General features: G+C 42.8%; 1 protein-coding gene across 1 annotated transcript in view; it reads left to right on the top strand.

The window, feature by feature from the left end:
• The window catches only part of TBC1D30 (TBC1 domain family member 30), an 80,009-nt gene that overhangs the window by 34,968 nt on the left and 18,204 nt on the right, over window positions 1–26,837 (top strand). Inside the window, exons 3-9 of the mRNA XM_036252210.1 lie at window positions 8,914–8,975; window positions 9,499–9,564; window positions 11,686–11,811; window positions 13,881–14,066; window positions 20,393–20,561; window positions 22,667–22,835; window positions 26,631–26,736. Coding sequence (XP_036108103.1) covers window positions 8,914–8,975; window positions 9,499–9,564; window positions 11,686–11,811; window positions 13,881–14,066; window positions 20,393–20,561; window positions 22,667–22,835; window positions 26,631–26,736 — 884 coding nt within the window. The remainder of the gene's footprint in view (window positions 1–8,913; window positions 8,976–9,498; window positions 9,565–11,685; window positions 11,812–13,880; window positions 14,067–20,392; window positions 20,562–22,666; window positions 22,836–26,630; window positions 26,737–26,837) is intronic.

Here is a 26,837-nt window from a genome sequence, read left to right as displayed (position 1 = left end):
TTATGGTTGAGTAATATTCGTGTGTGTGTGTGTGTGTGTGTGTGTGTGTGTGTGTATCTCAGATCTTTTTTATCCAATTGTCTATTGATGGGCACTTGGGTTGCTTCCATATCTTGGCTATTATAAATAAAACTGTAAGGAACACAGGGGTGTATATATTCATATAAATCAGTGTTTTGGATTTCTCTGGATATATGCCAGGAGGTGGAATTGCTGGGTCATAAAGCAGTTCCATTTTTAATTTTTTGAGGAACCTCCATACTGTTGTTCTATAGTGGCTGCACTGGTCTGCATTCCCACCCACCGTCCTTGGAGTCCTCTTCTCCACAGCCTTTCAACATGTGTTGTTTGTTGATTTATTGATGACAGCTATTCTGACAGGTGTGAGGAGATATCTCATTGTGATTTTATTTATTTATTCATTCATTTACTTAGGGCCTTGGTCAGAAGGACTTGGGCCCCTTTATTGTGATCTTAATTTGCATTTCTCTTATAATTAGCAATGTTGAGCATCTTTCCATATATCTGTTGGCCATCTGTATGTCCTCTTTGGGAGAAGTGTCTATTCAAGTTCTCTGCCCATTTTTTCTTGTTGTTGTTGTTAATCCTCACCTGAGGATATTTTTTCCACTGAGTTTTAGAGAGAGGGGAAGGAAGGGAGGGAGGTACGGGAGGAGAGGGAGAAACATCTATGTGAGAGAGACACATTGATTGGTTGCCTTCTGCTTGGGCCCCAAACAGCCAGGTATAGAACCTGCAACCCAGGTATGTGTCCTTGACTGGGAATCGAACCTGACACCCTTCATTGCTGGGGCAGATGCTCTAACCACCAGATGCAACATTGGCCAGGGCCCTCTGCCCATTTTAAAATTGCATTTTTTTTGGTGTTGAGTTGTATGAGTTCTTTATAAATTTTGGATCTTAACTCCTTATCAGATGTATCCCACATAAGTATTCCTTAAATTACCTTTTGGTTTATCTATCTAGTGTTCCTTTTCTAAATGTTAGCAAATGCAAATATTTTTGTATTTGCCCCCACATCCTTTCTTTCCTTACTCTTCATTCATTTTTATGATTAATGATCCATTGGTGAATGTCCTAGCTTAAGAATTATTATTAATTTTTTTTTTATCTTTACTTGAGGACATTTTTCCGTTTTTTGTTCAGATAGAGTGGGAGGGAGAGAGAGGAAGAGAGAGAGAAACATCGATGTGAAAGGGACACATCAAGTGCTGCCTCCTGCACTACCCAACCAGGACTGCAAACTGCAACCAAGATATGTGCCCTTAGCGGGAACCCAACCCGGGGTCTCTCTGGACCGCAGGCCAAACCGCTGAGCCAAACCGGCCAGGACTTAAGAATTATTTTTTTAAAAGATACCAGGAGCCCTGCCTGGTTTGGCTCAGGTGTTAGAGCGTCAGCCCATGGACCAATAAGTGGCGGATTCTATTCCTGTCAACAGCAGGTACCTTGGTTGCGGTTCCCCCAGCCCTGGTCAGGGTCATGTGGGAGGCAGCCCTTCAATGTGTCCCTCTTACACATATGTTTCTTTCTCTCTCCCTCTCCCTCCCTCTCTCTCTCTCTCCCCCTCCCACTCTGTCTGATGAAAAATGGAAGTTATCCTTGGGTGAGGATTTTAAAAAAAATTAAAAAAACAAGCCCTGGCCGGTTTGGCTCAGCGGTTAGAGCCTAGGCCCACTGATCAGAGAAAAAACAAACAAACAAAACAAAAAAATACCAGTAATGATAGCTAATAGTTCTGAACTACTGAATCAGATCTCTAGCTGGAGAGATGAGGAAGCACTTTAAAACACACATACACCCACACACAAACTGCTTTTAATTGGGAACACTTCTTTTTTTCTTGAAGCCCATACTTCCATGATAAACAACCATTATTATTACTGTTTTTTAATGTGTTCGCCATGCCTCACTAAGCTGCCAGGAAAGAGTTCAAAACAATTTGGGATGAAGTTTGGGCTTCGCCACATGCCGGCCTCGGGCTGACTGTCCCTTCTGAGGCTTCCCAGATGAAGTAGGCACTTGCATCTCACTGGTGTTCTGCACCTGAGACGTGCTCCCTTTGGTGTCCCCGCCATCCAGTCCCAGACCTTGCGATAATCGCAGAAATCTCTGTCGCTGCCTCTGGTTTCCAAACGTAGTTGCTCACCCACCCGCCCCGGGGTTTTCAGGCTCCGCAGCCCAGCGACTCCTGGGCCCAAGTGCTGGGAGCGGGACGGTAGCTAGGGCCGCCCCGCCTGCGCACGGTGATGCTGGGATTGGAGGCGGGCGCCCGCCCTCATCTACCGTGGCTCCGCTCGCTTGCTCGCTCGCTCCCGCCCTCCTCCCCGCCCCAAGCCCTCTCCTGCCTCAGCCTTGGGGCTCCGCACTGCAGATGCCTGCTGGCCGCCCTGTGCTCGGTGGCTCCGGCGGTGCCTCGCAGGTCCCCTGGACCCCTGAGCGCTGGCCCGCCGCACTCACGCTATTCCCAAGGGATCCTCGACTGAGCCACCCGCCAAGCCTCTACGGCAGGGCAGGGGCTACCTAGGTGGACGGTGGCTGCACCGGCGCTCGGGGCGCTCTCGGATGCGGCAGGACAAACTGACTGGCTCCCTGAGGCGCGGAGGGAGATGCCTGAAGCGGCAGGGTGGCGGCGGCGGCAGCATCAGCGGTGGCGGCGGTGTGGGCACCATCCTGAGCAATGTGCTCAAGAAGCGCAGCTGCATTTCCCGGACCGCGCCCCGGCTGCTCTGCACTCTGGAGCCGGGTGAGGACCCGGGGCTGCAGATGGGGCACTGGAAAGTAGCACGGCACCCGGGAAGCTGGTGCTGCTCATGCCTCTGCTTCAGCTGGACTCTGCCTAGGCCGGGGAGCACCCTCGGGCCGCTAGGTGGAGGGTACTGCGGCTTGGCGCAGGCGGGGCTGGGTCAGACTGGGGGGCAGATCGCAGACCAGGGCTGGGCGGAGGCAGCGGCCTCCCAAGGCGCGGAGGACCCGCAGCTCCAACGGCCCGCGGGCCCCCACCCCCGCGGCCTGTGCGTGGTCCTGTGCCGGGAGCTGGGGAAGTGCTGGCACCTGTCCCGGCTATCAGAAGCCGCACAACCAATTGTGCGCCAGGCTTATAAGAAGCCAGACCTTGAAAGACGTGTGTGAGGTGGAGAAAGGCACAGGTTTGATAGTTCGGGTCTGAGGGAGGCAGCAGCTGCAAAGGAAACATTGGGGGACATTTTGCTGAGGGTCCCTGCTGTGTGAGTGCTGGGGTCGGCTGGCCTGGAGCCTCTAATGTGTGTGTGTCCGGGCGGGGAGCGGGCAGGAAACACTGTGCAGCCTAGAGATCCTTTCTTAGGTAAGGTCCGCGAGTACACCTGACCATGCTAGGCTAGGCCTTTTTTTTTTTTTTTTTTTTTTTTTTTCTGTCAGCATTGTGTTTACACATCTTTGCTTCTCTAGGCTGCAAAACTCTGCGACTGCTCCACCATTCGGCATCCCTCCCCGGGGTTTTATGAGCCCGGCCCTGGCGAGGTAGCCTGGGTGCAGAGCTTTCTGGCAAGTGTGGCCACAGAGGGAGCTCGCTGAACTCGCACCGGTGCTTAGCGCTCACCTGTCCCTGGAGTGGCACCAGCTGGGTTCCTGTCAGGTTCGACCTCCCCCAGCCCTCCTCCCAGAGCTTTCGGGGACCTGCTATCCTGAGGCTGCAGGGGAAAAATCTGCCAAGGCACTGAGCCCCAAAGGGTGGAAAGCGTGGCTGCCTTCCCGAACCTCGTGGTTCCTTTGTTTTTCTCCCCAAGGAAGTGTCTAGTTACAGAGACTGGTATTTTTTCACTGTCTTCCTTTACCCTTAAAAAAATAATCTCCTTCCCACGTTTAAAGTGTTTTGTATTTCTGAACCCGGAACAGCCATGATTATCAGATGAAACATAAACCTTCTCCCCTCCCTTATTGAGTTAGAAGAAGAGGTGAAAATGACCTGATTTCCGCTTTTGCCTACAGGCAGCGAATGATCAATTCTTGTTTAATCCTGTGACTCATTTTTGATCAGGAGAAAATTGTTGTGGTTTTAACTAATTAACCCAGCTGGGTTTCAGTGCAGCAAGGCAATGGGCTGGACATTCGGTAAGTGCTCTGAAAAAGTCAAGGGAGCAAATTGGATAATAGATACAGGGCTTTTAGGTCGGTAGAAATAATTCAGTGTGGGGACCGAATTTCCTGGTCTTTGTTATAATAAAGCAAACGTCACGACTAGACGCTCCTCCATTCAGCACCCTGTGTCTGGACAGCAACCTCAGAACCAGGTCTGTTTATTCGTGCCTCAAATCCTGCGCTCCAGCTGGAGGCACTCTTGTGACCATTGTACCATTGTTGGGCACTGAGGGACGGGCTTCATTTAAACTGATTTAGAGATGAAAATCCGTGGGGGTACTTAATTTATATTTGGGAAGAAAATGTTATCTATCTAGGTTGACTATGGTTTTGAACCTGAAGCTTTGAAAAGAAGTATCTTGGGATTCTCTACTACAGCTTGACTTTAGAAATTTAGGACCCTACTCATGTATTCACAGTAGTCTTCCAGAACTCCAAGAAGAGCATCTGCATACTCTCTTGGGCTTGGGCAAATCAGACATATCTCTTTCCAGCTTCTTTTCTTGACTCCATTATACACACACACACACACACACACACACACACTACTTTTTAAAGACAAGTCTGTGTTATTATAATTTTGCAAATTCCAAAGATTGTTCCTATCCACATATCAGCCCTAAGTAGTTGTGGAGAGGTTTTCAGTATTCTTCTTTTTTAAAATCTTTATTGTTGAATGTATTACAGATGTTCCTCATTTCCCCCCCACTGACCGCCTCCTCCCCATTCCCGCCCCACTCCCGCCTTTTCCCACATTGTTGTCTGTGTCCACTGGTTATGCATATAAGTACTTTGGTTTATTTCTTCCCACCCCCAAGCCCCCTTCCCTTTAAGGTTTGTCAGTCTAGCAACCCATTTGTACTTCTTAATCCCTTCACCTTTTTCACCCATTCCCCATCCCCCCTCCCATCTAGCAACCAACAAAATGTTCTCTATATCTATGGGAATGTTTCTGTTCTGCTTGTTCATTTTGCTTGTAGCTTCAATTGTTTTTTTGTTTTTTTTATCCTCACCCGAGGACATTTTTCGATATTTTGTTCAGATAGAGTGAGTGGGAGAGAGAGAGAGAAACATCGACGTGAAAGCGACACATCGAGTGGTTGCCACCCACATGACCCAACCAGGGCTGGGGACAAACTGCAACCAAGGTACGTGCCCTTAGCGGGAACTGAACCCGGGTCTCTCCAGACCGCAGGCCGACGCTCTAACCGCTGAGCCAAACCGGCCAGGGCGAATTGTTGATAGCTATGTATTCATTGCCATTTTGTTTGGTCATATTTTTTATCTTTTTCTTCAAGAAGACCCTTGAACATTTCATATAATAATGGTTTGGTGGTGATGAACTCCTTTAGCTTTTCCTTGTCTGGGAAACTCTTTATATGGCCATCGATTCTAAATAACAGCTTTGCAGGATAGAATAATCTTGGTTGTAGATTCTTGCTTTTCATCACTCTGAATTTTTCTTGCTACTCCCTTCTGGCCTGCAAAGTTTCTTTTGAGAAATCAGCTGACAGTCTAATGGAAACTTGTTTGTAGGTAACTAACTGCTTTTCTCTTGCTGCTTTTAAGATTCTCTCTTTGTCTTGAACCTTTTGCATTTTGATGATGATGTGTCTTGGTGTGGGCCTCTTGGGGTTCATCTTGTTTGGGACTCTCTGTGCTTTCTGGAGGTGTATGTCTGTTTCCTTCACCAAGTAAGGGAAGTTTTCTGACATTATTGTTTCAAATAGGTTTTCGATTTTTTGTTCTCTCTCTCCTCCTTCTGGCACCCCCAAGATGTGAATTTTGGCACGCTTGAAGTTGTCCCACAGGCTCCTTACACTAACCTCAGTTTTTTGGATTCTTTTTTCTTTTTGCTGTTCTGATTGGGTGTTTTTTGCTTCCTTGTATTCCAAATCGATGGTTTGCTTCTTGGCTTTACCTACTCTACTATTGAATCTGTGTAAATTATTCTTTATTTCAGTTAGTGCCTCCTTCATTTCTGACTGTGCATCCTTCATTTCTGACTGGTCCTTTTTTATGCTCTTGAGGCCCTCACTAAGTTGGCTGAGATTCTGACTAAGTTCATTGAGCATTGTTATAAGCAGTATTTTGAACTCAGCATCTGTTAGGTTGCTTATCTCCATTTCACTTAGTTCTTTCCTGGATTTTGTTCTGTTCTTTCATTTGGGACCTGTTTCTTTGTCTCCTCATTTTGGCTGCTTCCCTGTGTTTGTTTCTATGTATTACTTAACAAGCGGTATGGGGCTATCTGAGACCAGATGCTGCTTGTTTGAAAGAATCTAGGAAAACCTGAAGCAGGATGCAAGATAGGCCAATCCTATGGTTAAGCAACTGGCAACAGCTTGGGTGGGCCTGAAAGTTGGGTGGGGCGGGGCCTCAGGGAATCACTAGGGCGGGGCAACCAGTGTGAGCCAGGTTGCTGGAGTCCCAGATATGGTGGCTATCTACCGCCCCAGGGAAGGGCCCACCAAAGGAACAAAGGCCCCTGACAGCACATCTGTCCCGGAGAAAGCCCTCTCTCCAGCCCTCGGTTTAATGCCAAATAGCTCAGTTCTTTCCCATATGTCTCTGGCGCACCTCGACCTGTCTCCCCTCCAAGCTTAGAGGGAGCAAGTCTGAGTAAGTTTGTGCGCGGGCCCTTTAAGAGGAGCTTTCTGGGGCTCCAGCTGCCTCAGCCTCCCTGAGCCTCAGTTCCCGCTGGTTTTTCCAGCCAGAAGTTAGGGGGATTCTCTTCCTGGCATTGGAACCCTGAACGGGGTGCCTGGTGTGGGACGGGGACCCCTCAGTCCTCAGGGAGGACCTTGCCAGCTGAGGTGTCCTCCTAATTTTTATCCACCATTCGTGGGTGTGGGACTAGCCCTTCCGCCTCCACCCCTCCTACCAGACTAGATGCAGTTGCTGCTTTAATTCCGGAGTTGTAGGACTTCCATTCAATTTGATTTCAGGCGGATTTGAATGATGGTTGTTCTGTAGTTTAGTTGTGATTTTGATGTAGTGTGGGAGGATGTTATACCGCGTTTACCTACGCTGCCATCTTGACAGGAAGTCCCCCGGTTTTCAGTATTTCTAATCTGTAATCAACATCTTAGAAGCAAAAATTGCATCATAAATGATAATTATACATTGTAAAATGTAACGCTATTGCCAATTTTTGGTGTATCTTGATACTTGAATTTTTACGTAATGTCTTTTAAAAAGTGACTTAAAAAATTGAACTGCCATTTGACCCAGTGATCCCACTTCTAGGAATATACCCTAAGAAGCCTGAAACACCAATCAGAAAGAATATATGTGCCCCCATGTTTGTAGCAGCACTATTTATTATAGCTAAGATCTGGAAACAGCCCAAATGTCCATCAGTAGACGAATGGATAAAAAAGCTGTGGTATATATCCACAATGGAGTACCATGCAGCTGTAAGAAAGAAAGATCTCTTATCTTTTGAGATGACATGGAGGGACCTGGAAAGTATTATCCTAAGCGAAACAAACCAAACAGAGAAAGACATGTATCATAGATCTCACTTATTTGTGGAATATAATGAACATAACAATCTGAGGAATGGGGTAGTCCCAGAGACGTGGAAGTGGCGTACAGACTGACAGTCCCCAGACGAGGGGGGGGGGGTGGAGATAAACCACAGAACTTATATGCATGTATGCATGAACAATGGACATGGACAACAAAGCTGGGGACAGGGCGGCGAGGGAGGGGGGAGGAGGAATCAGTGGGGGGAAAAGGAGAAACATCTTTAACAAAAATAAATAAATTACAAACAAAATAAATTAAAAGTGACTTAAAATATAATTTCATTGATTTTGAAATTGTAGAAAAAGAATATATAACATTTTTAGATTTGATTTTATTATTTTAAAATACAATTTAAGTAGCAATAAAAATTGTCATTTAATTTTACCTCAATAACAACAGCATATATGCTTCTAATAGGGAATTCTGAATAAAAGCCCAATATAAATATTAAGCATGTAGTCTTTATATATTCTCCTATTTATTTACTTCTCTTCCATAGATTTGGGATTTGAAACAAAGAAGTTTATTTAAAGTTGTAGATAATTTAGTGTTAGAGTTCAGTTATATTTTTAGCTTGTAATCAGTAATTATATGTACAAACTTTTATATCCGATATCTAAGTCTATCAAGACAGAATTTAAAAACTTATGAAAATCTCCAAATAGGATTATTAAGGATTCCATAAGTGGGAAGGCAATGACATTATTTTTATAACTTATGATATTCCACTGAAAATTCCCTAATGGACTCAATCCACTCCAGTGTCCTAGAAAACAAATTCTGTAAGTAGAGAATTCTCTTCCTAAGTTTCACAAATATTAATTATACCATGTTAGGTGATTTACAGTTAATCATCACAACTATCTACTGAGATAGATACTGTTATCCTAATTTTAAAGCTAAAGAATTGAGATTGAGACAGGTTAAATAATTTGCTCGACTCTAAGAACCAAAGTTGAATGGAGGTCTCTATGCAATGTCAATTTTTTGGGGGGGTTGGCACTACTACAGACAGCTGTGGAAATAATCATCTTATGTGAAAGGCTCCATTCTATTGCCATAGAATATTTTTCTCTTATAAAAACCAATATTTTTTCTTTAACAAAACTGACTAAAAATTAGTAAAACTAAATGTTTTAAAATTTTCATGATAACTTAGTAGAATCAGGTTAATTTTTACTTTTGTTTTTTATATAACTTATTTTTTCCCAAAGTAATAGTTATATGTTCTTCTTTTAGGAGTTGACACAAAGTTGAAGTTCACTCTTGAGCCGTCTTTAGGTCAAAATGGTTTTCAGCAGGTAACTTTATTTTTAGTTTTGATAATACAGTGCTCTTCTTTTGGGGTATCTACAGGGTATATACTGAGATATATCCTCAAAGTGGGAAAACTCTGATAAGCATAAGAAGACAAGTCACTTTTTAAAATATAGATAAAATAATTCATGAAGCTACAAATGGTTTGGGTTTATTATGCTTGCTATGAACATTTTTGTACTTTCTATTAATGGCGCAATTGTGAAAAATATTTACAAAACCAAATATCTATTATTCTGAATCCCTAATACATGTTTCTGAACCATTGCTTCCAAGTTATTGCGTGTGGGCTATAAATGGGTCGCAGGTGTGTTAAGGGTGCCCAAGGTGGGACTTGGAGCAATCATAGTCCTCACACCAGTCCTATATGGCTGAAAGAATCTTTGACTGTTAGCCCAGGGTGCTGTACATATTTTACACCCTACAGATGTCAAGGTGGAAGAAGATTGAAAAGTGCTTATCCAGGTCAACATTACCACTTTGCCAGTATTTCTTCTTTGTTCCTAGTGGTATGATGCTCTCAAGGCAGTTGCCCGACTGTCAACAGGAATACCAAAGGAATGGAGGAGAAAGGTAAGGAGGGTTTATTTGTAGGGCTAAAATACAAAAGGGCCATCACTCTGTCCCTCTTTAAAGTCTGTGGAATGTAAAATATTGTTTTCTAGATTCAGTAATTTAAAACACGTCCCCTTCCATTATTCATTCGTTCAGTAAGTATTTATTGATTTATTCCGTGCCAGGTACTGTCCTAGGTACTGTCCTAGGAACTGGGGATGCAGCAGTGGAAAAAAACCCAGACCATAATGTTTATCCTTATGGAGCTTATAATGAATAAAATATAAAGTATGTCAGATGGTGATGAGTACCCTGGATAAAAATAAAGCAGAGAAATAAATGGAAGTGTGGGTAAATGGGGATAAGGAGGTGGAGTTTTTGAAATGTATTTATTTTAATCCTCACCCGAGGATATTTTTCCATTGAGTTTTTCAGACAGAGTAGGAGGGAGTGAGGGAGAAAGAGAGAGAAACACTGATGTGAGAGAGACACATTGATTGGTTGCCTCCCGCACAACCCTGACCAGGGCCGAGGATTGAACCTGCAACTGAGGTACGGTGCTCTTGACCAGGAATTGAACCCTTGACCCTCTGGTCTGAGGGCTGACACTCTAACCGCTGAGCCCAAACTGGCCAGGGCAGGAGGTGGAATTTTAAATAGCAAGGTGATGTTTGAAAAGGGCCTTGCAGGAGGTGAGCAGTGGGCCATGCAGCTACTCTGGGGGACGAGCATCTCAGGAGTACACAAGCAAAAGCAAGAGGACAGGGTGTCTGAAGCACAGTGAAAAGGGGGAAGCAATAGGAGAGAGGGTCATGGAGGTAATGTGGTGGGGTTAGGAGGATGGCAGATCATGTAGGACCCTGTAGTCATAGTAGGACTTTGCCCAATGTGAGGTGGGTAGCATGGAGTAGTTTTGAGCAGAGGAATTACATGATACAACTTAATATTTTAAATGGAGCACTCTGACTACTAACTTGAGAATATGAGGGACAAGGACGGAAGTGTGAGACCAATAGAAGGCTTACAATAATTTAGGCAAGAGTTGGATCAGGGTTGTGGTAGTGGAGATGAAGAGAAGGGGTAAGATTCTAGATATACTTTTAAGGCTGAGTTGACATGAATTCCTGTTGGATTGAGTATGAGGTAATAGGGATGCCAACAATGACTTCCGATTTTGACCAGAGCTACTGGAAGGGGAGAGTTACTATTTACTCGGATGGGAGGAACAAATGTGTGTGTTTGTATGTATTTATGTGTAGTTGAGGTGGTTGTGGCTTTGGATATGTTGAGGTTGAGATACCTATTAGATATCTAAGTTGAAGGTGTCAAGTGGGCATTTGGACATATGATTCTGATGCTTAGGAGAGAAGACTATATTAATCAATGACATTCCTGTTAACTTTATGTTCCAATACCAAAACTTGAAAAGCTCTTTTAATTATGTCAATTTATAAATATAATTTAATAATCCTAGAATTTGAACATTGGCGGTTTCTCAAAATATACATTAAAAATGGCATGATGAAATACATCTTGCAGAAACAACTTTTTAGGATAAGGTATAAATATATCAATTGACTCTTTTTAAAAGTTATTCATTATGGGAGCTCATCTGTCAGTTTAGTGTGTGTGTGTGTGTGTGTGTGTGTGTGTGTATCTGTGCTTGTGTATGTGTATGAGAGAGAGGGGGGGAGAGAGAGAGAGACACTGATGATTTGAAAGCAGAGAACACTTCATGGCGAGAATAGGCCCATTCTCTCTGAATGACCAGCTGGCTATTGCCCAAGCATAGAGAGCAATTCAGAGCCAAGTATAACAACCCATAACTTAATATACTAAATCCAATGAACTGAAATAAAATTTGAAAAGTTATTTTTTCTTAACTGTATCCCTAATGTAAGGATCATTGCTTGGTACATAGTGGGAACTCAACAAACATTAATTGAAAGAATACAGGAAAGGTCCTAATTGGTGTGATTGAGTACAGTTAGCATTTCAGTGAGGCTCCTTGGCATTTCTACGTGTGCGCTGTATCTGGTCTAGGAACAGTTCCCATTTTCTTGTTGGATGCAATAACTATTCCTAATACAGGTGAAATTACGTATATTACTGTAGCATTCTTCTTTATTAATATTTTAGGTTTGGTTGACGCTGGCAGATCGTTATTTGCACAGTATAGCCATTGACTGGGACAAAACCATGCGCTTCACTTTCAACGAAAGGAGTAATCCTGATGATGACTCAATGGGAATTCAGATAGTCAAGGTAATGCCCCTGACCTTGGACTATTGTCCTAACTTAGAAGGAAGGTTCTAAGTGCCAGCTATTTCCTGGATAGAGCCTCAAGTCTTAAGGTCTGAATATTTTCTGCTTCCTCATTAGTTAATAGATTTTGTTTTTTTAATCCTCATCCAAGGATATTTTTCCATTTATCTTCAGATAGAGTGGGAGGGAGAGAGAGGGGGAGACACATTGACTGGTTGCCTCCTACATCACAACCGAGGTACATGCCCTTGACTGGACTCGAACCTGCGACTCTTTGGTCTGAGGGCTGATGCTCTAACCGCTGAGCCAAACTTGCCAGGGCTAATTAATAGATTTTTAGTGAAGAACTTTGACTATACCTTGTCTTCAAAAATTTGTATGTTGAGTAGAAATGTTTCCATTCATATTCAATTTATTTGCTCACATGATAGGAAATAAAAAAAAATTTTTTTTAAACATTGCTCAGTGCTGTTAACTAGATTTTTACATAAAAGTCATTGAGAAATTTCAAGTTCAGGATATTTTATATTGGAATAATTGGGCTCTGATTAGGGTCTTTGATAATTTCCTGTCAATTTATGAATATAACTAGATTGACTGGAGGGTCTACTTTAACTCAGATGGTCAACGGTTCAAGCCAGGTGTGGAGGCAACTGTGGTTTGCCTACCCTGGATTATTATAGTTGATTAGAGCCTCGTGCCAAAAGCCAAGGATGCTGATTCAATTTAATCTCTATTATTCTCTTATGTAGGCCTCTAGCATACGGTTCTTGATTTTATTTATTTTTTTTAATTTTTTTTTATCCTCACCCGAGGATATTTTTCCATTTTTTGTACAGATAGAGTGGGAGGGAGAGAGAGTGAGGGAGAGAGAGTGAGAAATATCGACGTGAAGGGACACATCGAGTGGCTGCCACCCGCACGACCAACCAGGGCCGAGGACAAACTGCAACCAAAGTACGTGCCCTTAGCGGGAACCGAACCCGGGTCTCTCCAGACCGCAGGCCAACGCTCTAACCGCTGAGCCAAACCGGCCAGGGCCAGTTCTTGATTTTATATGAGTACATCACAGTGTGATGATAAGCCGAAGTTTTAAAAGGAAAGTTGTTTCATCTAAATTTTGGATAGCAAAGATGGCTAATGTTTCGCAGATTTGGAGTTTTTTTTTTTCAAGAGGAAGTACTAACTAAAAGGAGCTACTTTCTGATCTAATTTGGTCTGTTTCAGACAAATGCTAAAAAAAATTATGCTTGAAAAGCCTTTGCATTTTCACATTTCAGTTGTTTATTTGGGATTTCAGAATGCATTTCTCAGAGATGAAATATTGCATATTTGAAATATTTTCTTTCTGTTGAAATTGTAAATTAAGGCAGTGCACATTTTATAACTCTCATGGTATTAAGAGGATCTTTGATCATTGAAGTGAACACTATGTCAGTAAAATGACTTCAGCACCAGAAAGTCATAGTCTCTATTTGGTAATAACATAGATATTGCCCTGATTAGGTATTAAATTTTTGTCTGTTTAACACAAATTTATGAAACAATTTGGATAGAATAATTTTTCTGTTTTTTAAAAGAATGTTTTTTTCTGTCTCTCTACAATATAGGTTGTAATTTTTGCTATTTTGATTTTGCTCCTTAATATTATGTGGAGTTTTGATAGCTAAATAAACATTACATCTTTTTTTGTAGAAAGAAGTAATATTGGCATCTATCATACATGTGTTTAAATGACTTGTTATATCTGAGACATATTATTAAAATAAACTATTAATTTATATGGAATTTTGTTAATTCTGAGTCCCTGTTTGTGTTAATTCTGGAAACACTTTAAGTAGAAAATTTGCCTGACTGTAATTCCTCTTGAAAATGTCTTAGCATATTAGAAAACATTAGGAAAAAAATTGTTTTGACCCATGTGTATAAATTGCATATACATTTTTAAAAACTGCAATCCTTGTTGATAATCTACTTAATGCCAAGGTAAAGAAATAACTGCAGGTTTGTTTGTTTGGAGAAAGATTATAAGCAGTCATTTTGAAAAATACTGTTTCCCATTATTTTAGGATCTTCACCGCACAGGCTGTAGTTCCTACTGTGGTCAGGAGGCTGAGCAGGACAGGGTTGTGCTGAAGCGGGTCCTGCTGGCCTATGCCCGATGGAACAAGAAGGTCGGGTACTGCCAAGGCTTCAACATCCTGGCCGCGCTGATTCTGGAGGTGGTGGAAGGCCATGAAGGGGATGCGCTGAAGGTGCGTCTCAGGCTCTGAAAAAGGGAGCTGACGTTCTTCAGAGAGGGATGTACTGGAGCTATAATTTCTCTTCCCTGATGCCCACTTCCTTCCATGGTGTTGGTCACACCTTGGTAATTACCCAGATACTGTTTCCCCAGGTTAAATCCAGGTTGTGGGACAGACTCTTGTAACTACCAGCTGTGAATGACTATGTTTTTAGTTCTACTTATAAGACATCCTATTTTTGAAGCAAGTTAAATATCAATTATATTATTTATCATTGCATAACAAATAAGCTGCTTAAGCTGGCAAATGTGTATTACTTCACAGTTTCTATGAGTCAGGAATCTGGGCACAGCTTAGCTGGCTCAGAGTCACAGGACTGTAGCATTAAAACGGTTGGCAGGGGCTGTGGTGTCATCGGAAGGCTCGACAGGGTGGGAGCATTCACTTCCAAGTTCACTTATGTGGTTGTTGGCAAGATTTAATTCCTCACAGGTCTTGGACTGAGGACTTCAGTTCCTTGCTGGCTATTTATTGGTCAGAGGCCTTTTTGAGTTCCTTTCATGTGGGGCTCTCCATCTTACAATGTTGTAGTTGGTATTCTTCAGTGAACAGGAGAGTGAGCAGTGCAGAGGAGATTAAGTTACAGATTTGTAGCCTAATATCAGAAGTCAGATTTCATCATTTTTGCCATAATCAATTCATTAGGCGCCCGTCACTATGTCTAGCTCATACTCCAGGGGAAGGGAGTATACCAAGTGTGACTATTAAGAGGTAGGGGTCCCTGGGGTCATGTTGGAAACTGCCTACTCCACCAGTTATGCTTAATTCTCGTTGGATCTTGTTAGGTTGCTTTATTCTTTCATATCTGGGGTGAGGTATGGAGGAGGTAGGTTGACAGTGAATGTCTATGATGGAAGCTGTTTGCTTGGAGAAAGGTTATAGAAGTGAATTATATTTACTATCTTTTAATCTTTGATGCCTAGGGCCTTTATTAGGTTAAAAAAAATCTGGAAACACTTTGAGATGGGACACTAGCAACGTAAGCACAAAAATCTGACTGTGATTCAGTGAGTCACCAGAAATAGTGTTCAGGAGGGAGGAAGCAGTTCACAGGTGGAGGATGACCCAATATGGGGTTGCTCATTCGTCGCCGAATCCTCAGAATGCTGTTGATTGCAGTGCTATGTGACAGATGAGATGGATATTTAGTCTTTGTATTCAAGAGCACCTCCCTCACTCCCATGCTTTGTTTGACTGTGGTGAATACCTTAGTGATATTCTCGGTCACTGACGAATGTGATATGGAAAAATAAGCAAATGTTCCTCCTGGTGTTATACACGTCATGGTGACATTAATGATAAATCCATCCTGACGTGATCGCAGTCTGCAGTCACCCTCTCGCTTTTTCCATTCATGTATTTCAGGAAACGGCTTTGAAGCTACTTGTTCATAGAAGAGGCAGGAGTGGAAGGAGGAGGCAGTGACAAGTCAGATACGTGGCTTTAAAACACTTTCATTAAGAAGCAATGTTGTTTACTCAGTCTGTCAGCTTTAGTCATTTTTTCCTCAGATATAATGTATATGATTATTAAATGGGAACTGTTCTGTTGCAAAGCTGGAATAAACAATTCAGGTTAGGGGGTGATGTAGAAAGGTTGGGGGAAAAGGGATATAATGCCAGTCAAATCATGGAAGGACTCAGTGATTGTACTTGGGAAAGTAAAGAGTCACATAAAAAGATGGATTAGACAAAACGGAGAAACTGAATATTTATATTTCTGCCTCTAAGAAAATGAACTTTGTGGAATGGAATGACATTAGCATCATTTAGGAATCTGGTTAGGCATTTAAAATGCAGAGGAAGATTGGGCTTATGAAGAAACACTCTGATACAGAGGAAAGTATTGGGTGTCGGTGTTTCCCAACAGCTGTTTTGACCTCTGCCAGTTGTAATTATTGGAGAAATGTGTAGTTTATTAAATGTAGGTAAACCATTTTCCTTGCTTTTTTCACTTAAGAACTGTGTTTTTTAGCAACTGTTTTGTTAACTATTTGTTAAAAAGTTGAAGTTCCCCTAATATTTATTTGTTTTCTAAATGCTTCACGTTTTTTAGAGCAGTTTTATGTTCACAGCAAAATTGGGAGGAAGGTCGAGAGATTGTCCATATATCCCCTGCCCCACCCTCCACATGTACAACCTCCCCTTTATCCACATCACTCATTAGAGTGACACATTCGTTAATATCGTTGAACCTACATCAACACATCAATAATCATCTGAAGTCCATAGTTTACATTAGGGCTCACTCTTGGACTCGTACATTCTGTGGATTGGGACAAATGTAAAGGACATGTATTCATCATTATAATGTCATACAGAGTATTTTCGCTGTGCTAAACGTCCTCTGGGCTCCATGTTTTTATCTCTCTACCCTGCCCCCCAACCACTGGTCTTTTTCCTACCTCCATAATTTCACCTATTCTAGAATGTTATAGTTGGATTTGTATAGTATGTAGGCTTTTCAGATTGGCTTCTTTCACTTATGTACTTAAGTCCCTCCATATCTTTTCATGGCTTGATAACTTAAATCATTTTAGCACTAAATAATGTTCCATTGTCTGGACCTACTGAAGGACATCTTGGCTGCTTCCAGGTTTTGGCCATTATGAATAAAGCTGCTGTAAACATCTGCATGTAGATTTTTTTTTTTGTGGATATAACTTTTCAGCTCCTTTGGGTAAATACCAAGGAGTGACATTGCTGGATTGTATGGTAAGAATATATTTAATTTTGTAGGAAACCGCCAAACTGTTCTCCAGAGTGGCTGTGCCATTTTGCATTCCCACCAGCAGTATCTGAGAGTTCCCATTGCTCACATCTTTGTCAGCACTTGGTGGTGTTAGCATTCCAGATTTTGGCCATTCTAATAGATGTATAGTGTCATCTCGTTGTTGTTGTGTGTGTTTTTAATTAATTAATTAATTTATTTTAGAGAGAGAAGAAGTGGGGAGGGAGGGAGGGGGAGAGAGAGAGAGAGAGAGAGAGAGAGAGAGAGAGAGAGAGACATTGATTTGTTGTTCCACTTATTGATGCATTCATTGGTTAATTCTTTTTTTTTTATCCTCACCCGAGGACATTTTTCCATTTTTTTTGTTGTTCAGATAGAGCAGGAGGGAGAGAGAGGAAGAGAGAGAGAGAGAAACATCGATGTGAAGGGACACATCGAGTGGCTGCCACCCGCACGACAAACCAGGACCGGGGACAAACTGCAACCGAGGTACGTGCCCTTAGCGGGAACCGAACCTGGGTCTCTCTGGACCGCAGGCCGACGCTCCAACCGCTGAGCCAAACCGGCCAGGGCCATTGGTTAATTCTTATATGAACCCTGACTGGGGATTGAACCTGACACCTTGGTGTATCAGGACAGTGCATGAACTGAGCTGCCCTGCCAGGGCTCCTCATTGTTTTTTATGTTTTGTTTGTTTTTTTTTTTTTTATCCTCACTCGAGGACATTTTCCCATTTTTTTTGTTCAGGTAGAGTGGGAGGGAGAGAGAGGAACAGAGAGAGAGAAACATCGATGTGAAAGAAACACATCGAGTGGCTGCCACCCGCACGACCGACCAGGGCCGGGGACAAACTGCAACCGAGGTACGCGCCCTTAGCGGGAACCGAACCCGGGTCTCTCAGGACCGCAGGTTGACGCTCTAACCGCTGAGCCAAACCGGCCAGGGCTTTATTGGTTTTTTAGAGAGCAAGGAAGGGGGAGAGAGAGAGAAACATCAATGTGAGAGAGATAAATTGATCGGCTGCCTCCTGCACGCCCCCTACTGGAATTCAAGCCTGAAACTCTGGCATGTGCCCTGGTCAGGAATCAAACCCGGATCTCTCAGTCCCTGGGACATGCTCAATCCACTGAGCCACACCTGCCGGGCCTCATTGTTGTTTTAATTTGAATTTCCCTGGTGACTGTGAGGTGCAGCATCTTTTCATATGCATATTTGCTGTCTATCTTCTTTGGTGAGGTGTCCAGTAAGGTCTTTGGTCCATTTTTAATGGGATTGTTTTATTTTATTATTATTATTATTATTTATTTATTTTTTTTACATCACCCGAGGACATTTTCCATTTTTTGTTCAGGTAGAGTGGGAGGGAGAGAGAGGAACAGAGAGAGAAAGAGAAACATCGATGTGAAAGGAACACATCGAGTGGCTGCCACCCGCACAACCGACCAGGGCCGGGGACAAACTGCAGCCGAGGTACGTGCCCTTAGCGGGAACCGAACCCGGGTCTCTCAGGACCGCAGGCCGACGCTCTAACCGCTGAGCCAAACCGGCCAGGGCTATTTTATTATTTTTTTAAATTTACTTTTTTTATTGTTGAGTTTTAGGAGTTCTTTGTATATTTTGGATCACAGTCCTTTATCAGATGTGTCTTTTGGAAGTATTTTGTCCCAGACTATGGCTTGTCTTCTAATTCACTTCACATTGTCTCTCACAGAGCAGAAGATTTTAATTTTAATGTAGTCTAACTTATTAGTATTCCTGCATGGATTGTGCCTTTGGTGTTGTAGCTAAAAAGTCATTCCTATACCCAAAGTCATCTAGGTCATGCTGTCTGCTAGGAATTGTATAGTGCTGCATTTTACATTTAGGTCTATAATCTCTTTTGAGTTTGTTTTTGTGAAGGGTGTAAGGCTTGTGTCTAGATTCAGTTTATTTTGTGTGTATGTGTTGGGATGTCTTGTTCCAGCACCATTTGTTGAAGAGACTGTCTCTGCTCCATTGCCATTATATATTCTTTCTAAAAGATGTAATGTTTGTTCTTTGAAAACCAGTAGTGGGTGGAACGACATGGCTGACATACCACACAGCTGGCTCTTAGGTCTTACGTCAGGCTTTGAGCTGCCTTTGGATACAGAATTTCATGGTGTCTCAAGAATTACTGTGATCATTGGTATTTTTTTTTCTTGTTTTTGTGAAATTTTGAGGGGGGTCATAATTTCTTCATAAAAACTTAAATACTATTTTTGGTCTTATATAACTATCCTAGATGAAAAGTGCCATACTAGACTGTTGCCTTTAAATTTTGCCTTCATGAGCCTATTCATCCCTCCTGTCCTTACCACACACAGTCTCTGCCAGGGCATCTACTCTGCTGGAAGTCTGTTCTCCCGCCTCCACTGGTCCTGGCGCTCAGCACCTCCTCCCTCCACACAGACTGAACATATTCTTTTTACTGCTGAGCACCTGTCCCCAGAGTGATGATACATTTACCTGGCAAACTCGATCCCTACGTGAGAAGGCTAAAACAGCTCCCTGGGCCTTCCCACTCCTGCGATAAAGGCCTCAAGGGGGCCTTCTTGGGCCTTCTCCACCTTATTGACTTAGTCCAAACTGTGACCCTAACAGTAAAAATTACAGGCCAGGGATGAGGGGAAAATGAGCCTTTGGTCTGGGGAGATACTTTTGGGGGGAAATTGGGTTTTGCAATATGATGAAAACCAAAATGTGAGAGCTACTTTCCACCAACCTATAGGGCCACTATGACGACTTTGTTCTTAGTTTTGGTTTTCTTGTGCTCCGGTGAATGAGCAGTCTTCCAGAGGAAGGGACTCCGCAGGGCATGCACACTGACAGGAAGTGGATCAGGGATTCACATGTAGGACTCATACCTGTTTTGCTGGGCCATTCTAGTGGTTCTTGACATGTTAGAAAAGGTAACACATACACACAAAATAGAGTGAAAATAGTAATTTGAAGAACTTATGAGACAATCTTGGAAGAAATCCAGATTTTAAAAGTACCATTTATCCAAACAAAACCTTGTTGCATTCTCCCAGGAAAGGAAAGTGGACAAAAAGCCAACATCATCAGTTGTTCTAAATAACTCAGGTTGATGGTAAGTGGATCTTGAGACTAGCTTCAGTGGAGGTGTTTTGCGATGGGCCAGTCTCGGTTTTCACGGTAAGATTGTACAGCTGCTGACACCGAGGAGCCAGTGTTGAGATTCCTGTGGCTGCTGCTGAAGCGTGTGCTGCGTCACTTACTTCCGAGTGAGGCTGAGGGTTGTATAGTCACAGTTACTTCCGGGTGGGCTCAGGTCTAGCAGCCCATGCAGAAACTGTAGACAGCCGCAGACGGTGGGTCCGAGCTGCTTTATATAAGTTACTTAGATAATTATGAATTACTTAGATAATTACACTACTCACTCTTGACCCAGGGTGGAGATGAGCTTTGCCAATCCAGAACACTTGGCACTGATGCATTTAAATGATACTGTGCTTTGGCGAACTACATTTTATCCATTTGAGTATGTTTTTTATATTTCTCTTCAGATTATGATTTACCTTATTGATAAGGTACTTCCTGAAAGCTATTTTGTCAATAATCTCCGGGCATTGTCTGTGGATATGGCTGTCTTCAGAGACCTCTTGAGACTGAAGCTCCCTGAATTATCTCAGCACCTGGATACTCTTCAGAGAACTGCAAACAAGGAGAGTGGAGGTAGTGATGATCCAGTGTTATTATACCTTCGAAAGTATTGTGCTTCTCTGATCCCACTGTACCTATGAGCCTAAACCTTGAATGGAAATACGTCTTTTCAGGTTTTTCTGTTGGTGAGAGTTTGATGCAATAAAATGGATTGTTAGAGCACAGAAACAAAAAACAAAACAAAACAAAAACCTGCAACAACAGAGGGCCACGTGCTGAACCTTTGGATGCTCATAGTTAGGAAGTTGGTCAAGAACCTCATACTTCGCCAGTACCATATCAACCACTAAAAGAATATATTGTCTTTTAGATGAAGAAGGGTGTACATGTCTCGCCATCTAGTTAAACTTTTCTAAGCGGACACCAAACCTACAGGCATTTTTTAAAACTGAGTTACAGGTACAATTGAGCACAAACTTTGTTTTTGTTTCCTGAAGCATTGAGGTTATGGGAGAATGGAGTATTGTATTTTCATAAAGTTGTAGGAGATCATTTGAATTGAAATGTTTAATGTTCCTTTTACTGGTTCATGCTAAGGGCATATAGACTTACTTGCGATGAATGGGCCAGTTCTTACTGGAGAAGGCTCTCTGGACCTCCAGGTGGAATCTGAACCCTGAAAGGAGGCTCTGTGTTGAGTAAGGTGGTGACGGGGACAGCTCTCCGACAGCTCTGAGAGTCACCTCTGTCTAGCAGGCACCGCCCGCTTTCCGAGCCGCGCAGCTAGTGCTGCGGTCGTGCCACCGCTCATGCTCCCCTGGCTGTGCTCGGACCGGAGAGAAGAGTGCAAAGTGCGGTGTGTCCTGTAAGTGGTTGCCAGTTCCTGACCACACATTTAAATCTAGGAAAATATTAAATGATTGAGAGGACCTAATCTGTGATCAAAATACACTGGACATTTTTGTGACACCTGGGTGTCTCTAAGCACTTCCTTCTAAATCATTTGAATAATCCTCTCATTTAATTTGGCCGTGCATTGTCCTTATGCTCCTGTGTGGATTCCATAAGGCTTCCAGATAGTCAGACACGCTTTCCTGGGGTCCATGGTTTCCCCCTAGAGACTCCGCATTTGCCTAGGAGGGTGATCTCAGATCCTAGTCTCAGAAAAAGATGCTCCCTTTGTTCATAGTAAGAAGGAGGAAAACACGTGCAGGAGAACAGATCTCTTTTTGCTTATGTTTGAGTACATGCACTTTCTGACTGTAATTTGGAGGGAGGATCCGTCCAAATATCTAAATTTTATTTCATTAAAATACATACTTATGGCCATCACAGGAAATGAGAAGGAGCTTTGTGATTTTTACTGAATTCAGAAACTTTATTTTTTTTCTACTTTTATTAATTTATTTTTGTTGCAGATGTTTCTCCTTTTCCCCCCCAACACATCCTCCTCCCCGTCCCTCCCCCCCCATTGTTGTCTATGTCTATTGGTTGTGCATACATGCATATACGTTTTTTGGTTTATTTCATCCATCCCCCGCCCTGAGATTTGTCAGTTGAATTTAGAAACTTTAAAGTGCTCTAGATCCCAGATGTTTAAAACTATAATTTAGTTCAACATATTTTAAAATTCCATGTTGTTTAATCTCTAGATATTTGGTTTTTTTCCCAGCTGTCTTTCTGTAATTGATTTCTAGTTTAATTCCATTGTGGTCTGAGAACTATATATAATTTAAGAACTAGACAAGTAATTCCTAATGAGCAATTTTATTTTTATGGGCAGCATTTGAATAAAAGTGGGTTTTAGGATATTTTGAAAATTGGCATTTGCTTTCAAGAAACTAAAATCCTTTTCTTTTTAGCCCATATTTGGTGAGGAAATCATTCTCCTTAATTTTGAACATCCCATAATAGGTAGGACCAAATTAAGTTTTAGGTTAATATTTTTGAAATATCATAAGAACTTGTGAAGTTCATGTTATTGAGATTTTTGTTAAACGCGCCTATGCTCTTCTAGGAAAAGGAAGGTAAGAGGAGGAAAGAACCAGAATTTAGTGATACAAACAAATCGGTCGGGAAAGGGAACATATTCGGGTGGACGCGGGAGACTGAAAGAGGATGCTTTTATATCTTGCAAACTGTGGTTCCGAAGAAACGCAGTGTTTGTTTCATTCCAGGGGGATACGAGCCCCCGCTCACGAACGTCTTCACCATGCAGTGGTTTCTGACACTCTTCGCGACCTGCCTCCCTAACCACACCGTGTTAAAGATTTGGGATTCCGTCTTTTTTGAAGGTTCGGAAATCATCCTAAGGGTGTCGCTGGCTATCTGGGCAAAATTGGGAGAGTAAGTGACTTCCCCTTCTGTTTTGTTCTGTGGTGTTGGGGGCCTTGAGCAGTGCTGTGCTCTGACATGCCAAGCGTGGACATTCGAGTGTGAGGAAGAGAGAGCCTCTGGGAGCTCAGCCGGCACGGTGTCGATTGCTCCGGCCGGTGGGACCTGCTGTAGAGAAGGGGGCAGGCTGTTTCGGGCCTGCAGTCCTCCTCCTCCTCCTCAGTGCTTGTCAGGCTGGGTTCCTCTGTCAGCATCTGCCTGGACACTGGTTGGGAAGAGGGAGGCTAGACGCAACAGGAACCGTGAGGTCTAGAAAGGAGTAGTAGGTGGATTTGCTGGTTGATACACAGTTTGGATGCTGTTTAAATTTTTATTATATGTTTTGTTCAGCCTTTCAGGGCTGTGATAAGATGAAATGAGATAATATATGTGAGATGTTTGTAAGGTAATATTTATAAGCATGGTGCTTGGTACATAGTCAATGGAACCTATGGGACTTCTTTCCTTCCATCAGGAATTAACACTATGTGGGAATCTATAACTACAAAACACATTACCAAAGAGATTTTACTTACCTTCTTTACTAGTAGCAGGGCTGGGAAAAACGAGGGTGTTTTTACCCATCTGGAATATATTATAACAATTATATTACAACTCTACCTTTTGAGTAATGGAAGAACTATTAGGATGAAATTGTTATAGTTAAGATACAGAGGTTTTTAATGTTTCTTTCCTAGGGTGGGTACTCATAATAGACAAAATGTCAGACAACTAATAAATCACTGCCAGTGTTTTGTTTAAAAAAACCTTTTAGGTAGCTTCTTTTTGTGTAAGTTGTTTCCTAGGAGACTTGCAGCATTTTTTATTTTTTTGTAAGAAAGATGTACCAACTATCAATTCAGGGCTGTTAAAAAAAAAAATCAAGATTGTGTGTAAATATCTTCAAACATCACATAGCTCCTGAGCCTTTGTTTTATTGTATGTTGCTTTTCAATAGGGAAAAACAGTCATTGGTGGGGGTTTGGTGTGCTATTTACTTACTGTTTTCATTTTCTCCCATTATCTGCCTCTTTCAGCAGTCATGTATTTCCAACCTACTCTACATCTTGTGAATTCCTTGGGCTCGGATAGCCTGTCTGGGTGTGATAGTCCATTTCCTGAGTCAGTGGTTCATAGGGTTAGGATAGTAAAGCCCTTGGCTGTGTGCCGACTCCGTCAGTCACCTTGCATGGGTTCTTCATTATGTGGCAGGAGGAAAAGAGGTGATTCTGGTTTTATTCCCATCTATTTATTATCTGTAGGATCAGAATTTATTCATATGGTCATTCCAGAGATGTCACATTGTTGAAATAATAATAACTACACTTTTAAATCCTACTCACTGAGGGCTTGCAGTGGGCAGGCATCGCTCCAAGCCGGTGGTTCTCCACCTTCCTCGTGCCGCGGCCCTTTACACAGTCCCTCACGTTGTGGTGACCCCCAGCCATAACATTGTTTTTGATGCTACTTCATAACTGTAATTTTGCTCTTGTTATGAATTGCCACTGGAAATATGTGTTTTCCGATGGTCTTAGGCGACCCCTGTGAAAGGGTCGTTCGACCCCCAAACAGGTTGCGACCCACAGGCTGAGAACCGGTGCTCTAAGCACTTTACATGTAAATTAACTCATTTGGTACTCACCACCATCCTATGAGTTAGACTTTGTTATTATTCCCGTTTTACAGATGTGGGGATTGAGGTACAGAGACGTTAATTGCCCAAAGTCACCCAAGCAGAAATGTGAGGGCCTGATTTCGAACCCAGATGTCTTAGCTCTGGAATCTGCTATTTTAACAATGTGGATAGACTGATAATATATGGCTACAATTTATGCAGTTCAGAGGATATATGAAGCAGACTGGTAGAATTTTAACTGTTTCAGAGTCTTTGTTCATTATGATTGTACATGTTTTGAGCGTGCAACTTGTTAAGCAAAAGGAAGGGCAACAAACGTACATCATCAAGTGCTGTCATTATGTTAGGCATTTTAAACACATTATCTCGTCCATCCTGCCCACAGTCCTGTGAAGTAAGTGGGACTTAATCCTGGCTCTTTCTGACTCCAGTGCCTGTGATCTTCCTCACAAATGTTCCCTTGGAGAAATCATAAACAGGGCAGGATCCAGAGGAAGGTGTCAAGGTGGGGAAAAGGAGAAACATCTGTAACAAAAATAAGTTAATAAAAATTGCAAATAAATAAGAAAAATCATAAACAGCAGCTAGGTAATCTCCCATTATGTATACCCGAGTAACACATGTGCCTTGTATATGGTTATCCATGGGACCTCCCCTTTCCCCTCGTTCTGCAACTTGGAATGTCTTCCTGTCACTCACACCAAGGGTGTTTTTGGAATACGTTAGCTATAGACCATCAGCTCACCTTCAGTGGCATCTCTTTTACGTGTCCTTTCCCCTCTGACCCTGCTGCTTTGGCTTGCTCCCTCGTGACCTCATGTCTGGCCTGCCTTGGTGTATCTTCCCACACCCACGCTCGCCAGGCCACCTCCATGCTGACCTTGCCAAGGGCACATCTGTCCCCATACTCCCAATTAAGAGCCTTCCAGCGATAGTTGGCCTGAAGGGGCTCAGCTGGCAGGTGAGGCCTTCGAGGTCCTCTCTCTGCAGCTCCCACCCTCAGTTCCCACCGGCTCCACCCCCATCACCTGGAGCTGCTGCAGGTCTGGGGAGGGCCTGCTGCTGTCTCCTGTGTCCACGCCTTGGGAATGCTTTCTCTTCCTTGTCAACCTGGAGAATATTTTTCAAAACTCATTTTCAGCATCATTTCTCTTCTTCATCCCCCAGGGTAAACTTAACCACTTTTTATTGATGCCCACATGCCATTCTGTATTTTTATAATAGCACTTCAGCTGTTTATCTCATTTATTTATTTACCTGATTGGGGCAATGAGGGTTGAACAGCACTCCAGAGCCTGAAGTTTTTCCACCATCATATTTTTGGGGGACAGCTCTATGAAAATTTCCCAATTTTAGCATATGTCATTGTGTATCTCTTGTGGTTGGTGGGCAGACAGTCATCCTACTCTATATGACATTTAGAGGACATCTTAGTAGATAACAGATCCACAGCCCTGTTTGTTTCAGACTACCTCTTTCCCCAGAGAAGGGTTCAAGTCTGCCCTGCCTCACAAGTTGCCAGGTGACAGTCTTTATTTACTGTGAAACCAAATGCAAGAAACAGGGTGTAATCTCAGCTAGCAGGGTGCCCTGAGAAGAACTGAAAAATGTTGCCTGTGAAGACATCCTGCAGACTGATGAAAGGTGCAGATAAAGTTCCAGTATTTTTCACCTTTTATTTCTACTATGGTCTGGTTTCCGTCTATCAACCTATCAACGACAGCACAGTTTGTGGATTAACAGCAACAGACGTCCTACTGGGGATAATTGTTCTTCAAACCTCATTTCACGGTTCTGAGTCCTCATCAGTGTTGGTATTCTGATGTGTGAAATGTGTCACATGGAAGCAGTAAAGGTGCCACCGGCAGGGCTGTGAGGCTGGGGAGCCATGTAGGAAAGATGGGAACTCATCCGGTAATAAGTACCTCTGAGTTGCCCTTGGCATTTTTTATCTTTTCTCTGTACACAGCAGGCTGTATTGTGAGTGTGTCCCAGGATTTTGATTTTTGTTGCTTGCTAATGTGATTGATTTTATGGCAAGAGGCAACATCTCCTGTTGTACCTGGAGCACTTCCCTGGTAGACAGCATGGGTGTCCTACGTAATTCCTTGTTCTGTCCTTTCTGCTTCTAGGCAGATAGAATGTTGTGAAACAGCAGATGAATTCTACAGCACCATGGGGCGCCTTACCCAGGAGATGCTAGAGAATGAGCTTCTGGAAAGCCATGAACTCATGCAGGTGAGTGGGCTGCACAGCCTGCCTTGGCTCGGGCCCCGGGGGACTGTGGGAACAAGTAGTCCAGAGAGGAGGTCTTGGGGAATGTATTTGGCCAGCCCTCA

This window comes from Molossus molossus, unplaced genomic scaffold (genome assembly GCF_014108415.1).
Source record: "Molossus molossus isolate mMolMol1 unplaced genomic scaffold, mMolMol1.p scaffold_m16_p_10, whole genome shotgun sequence".
NCBI lineage: Eukaryota > Metazoa > Chordata > Mammalia > Chiroptera > Molossidae > Molossus > Molossus molossus.
The sequence above is the reverse complement of the archived record's forward strand: the minus strand, read 5'-3'. Positions and strand labels throughout refer to the sequence as shown.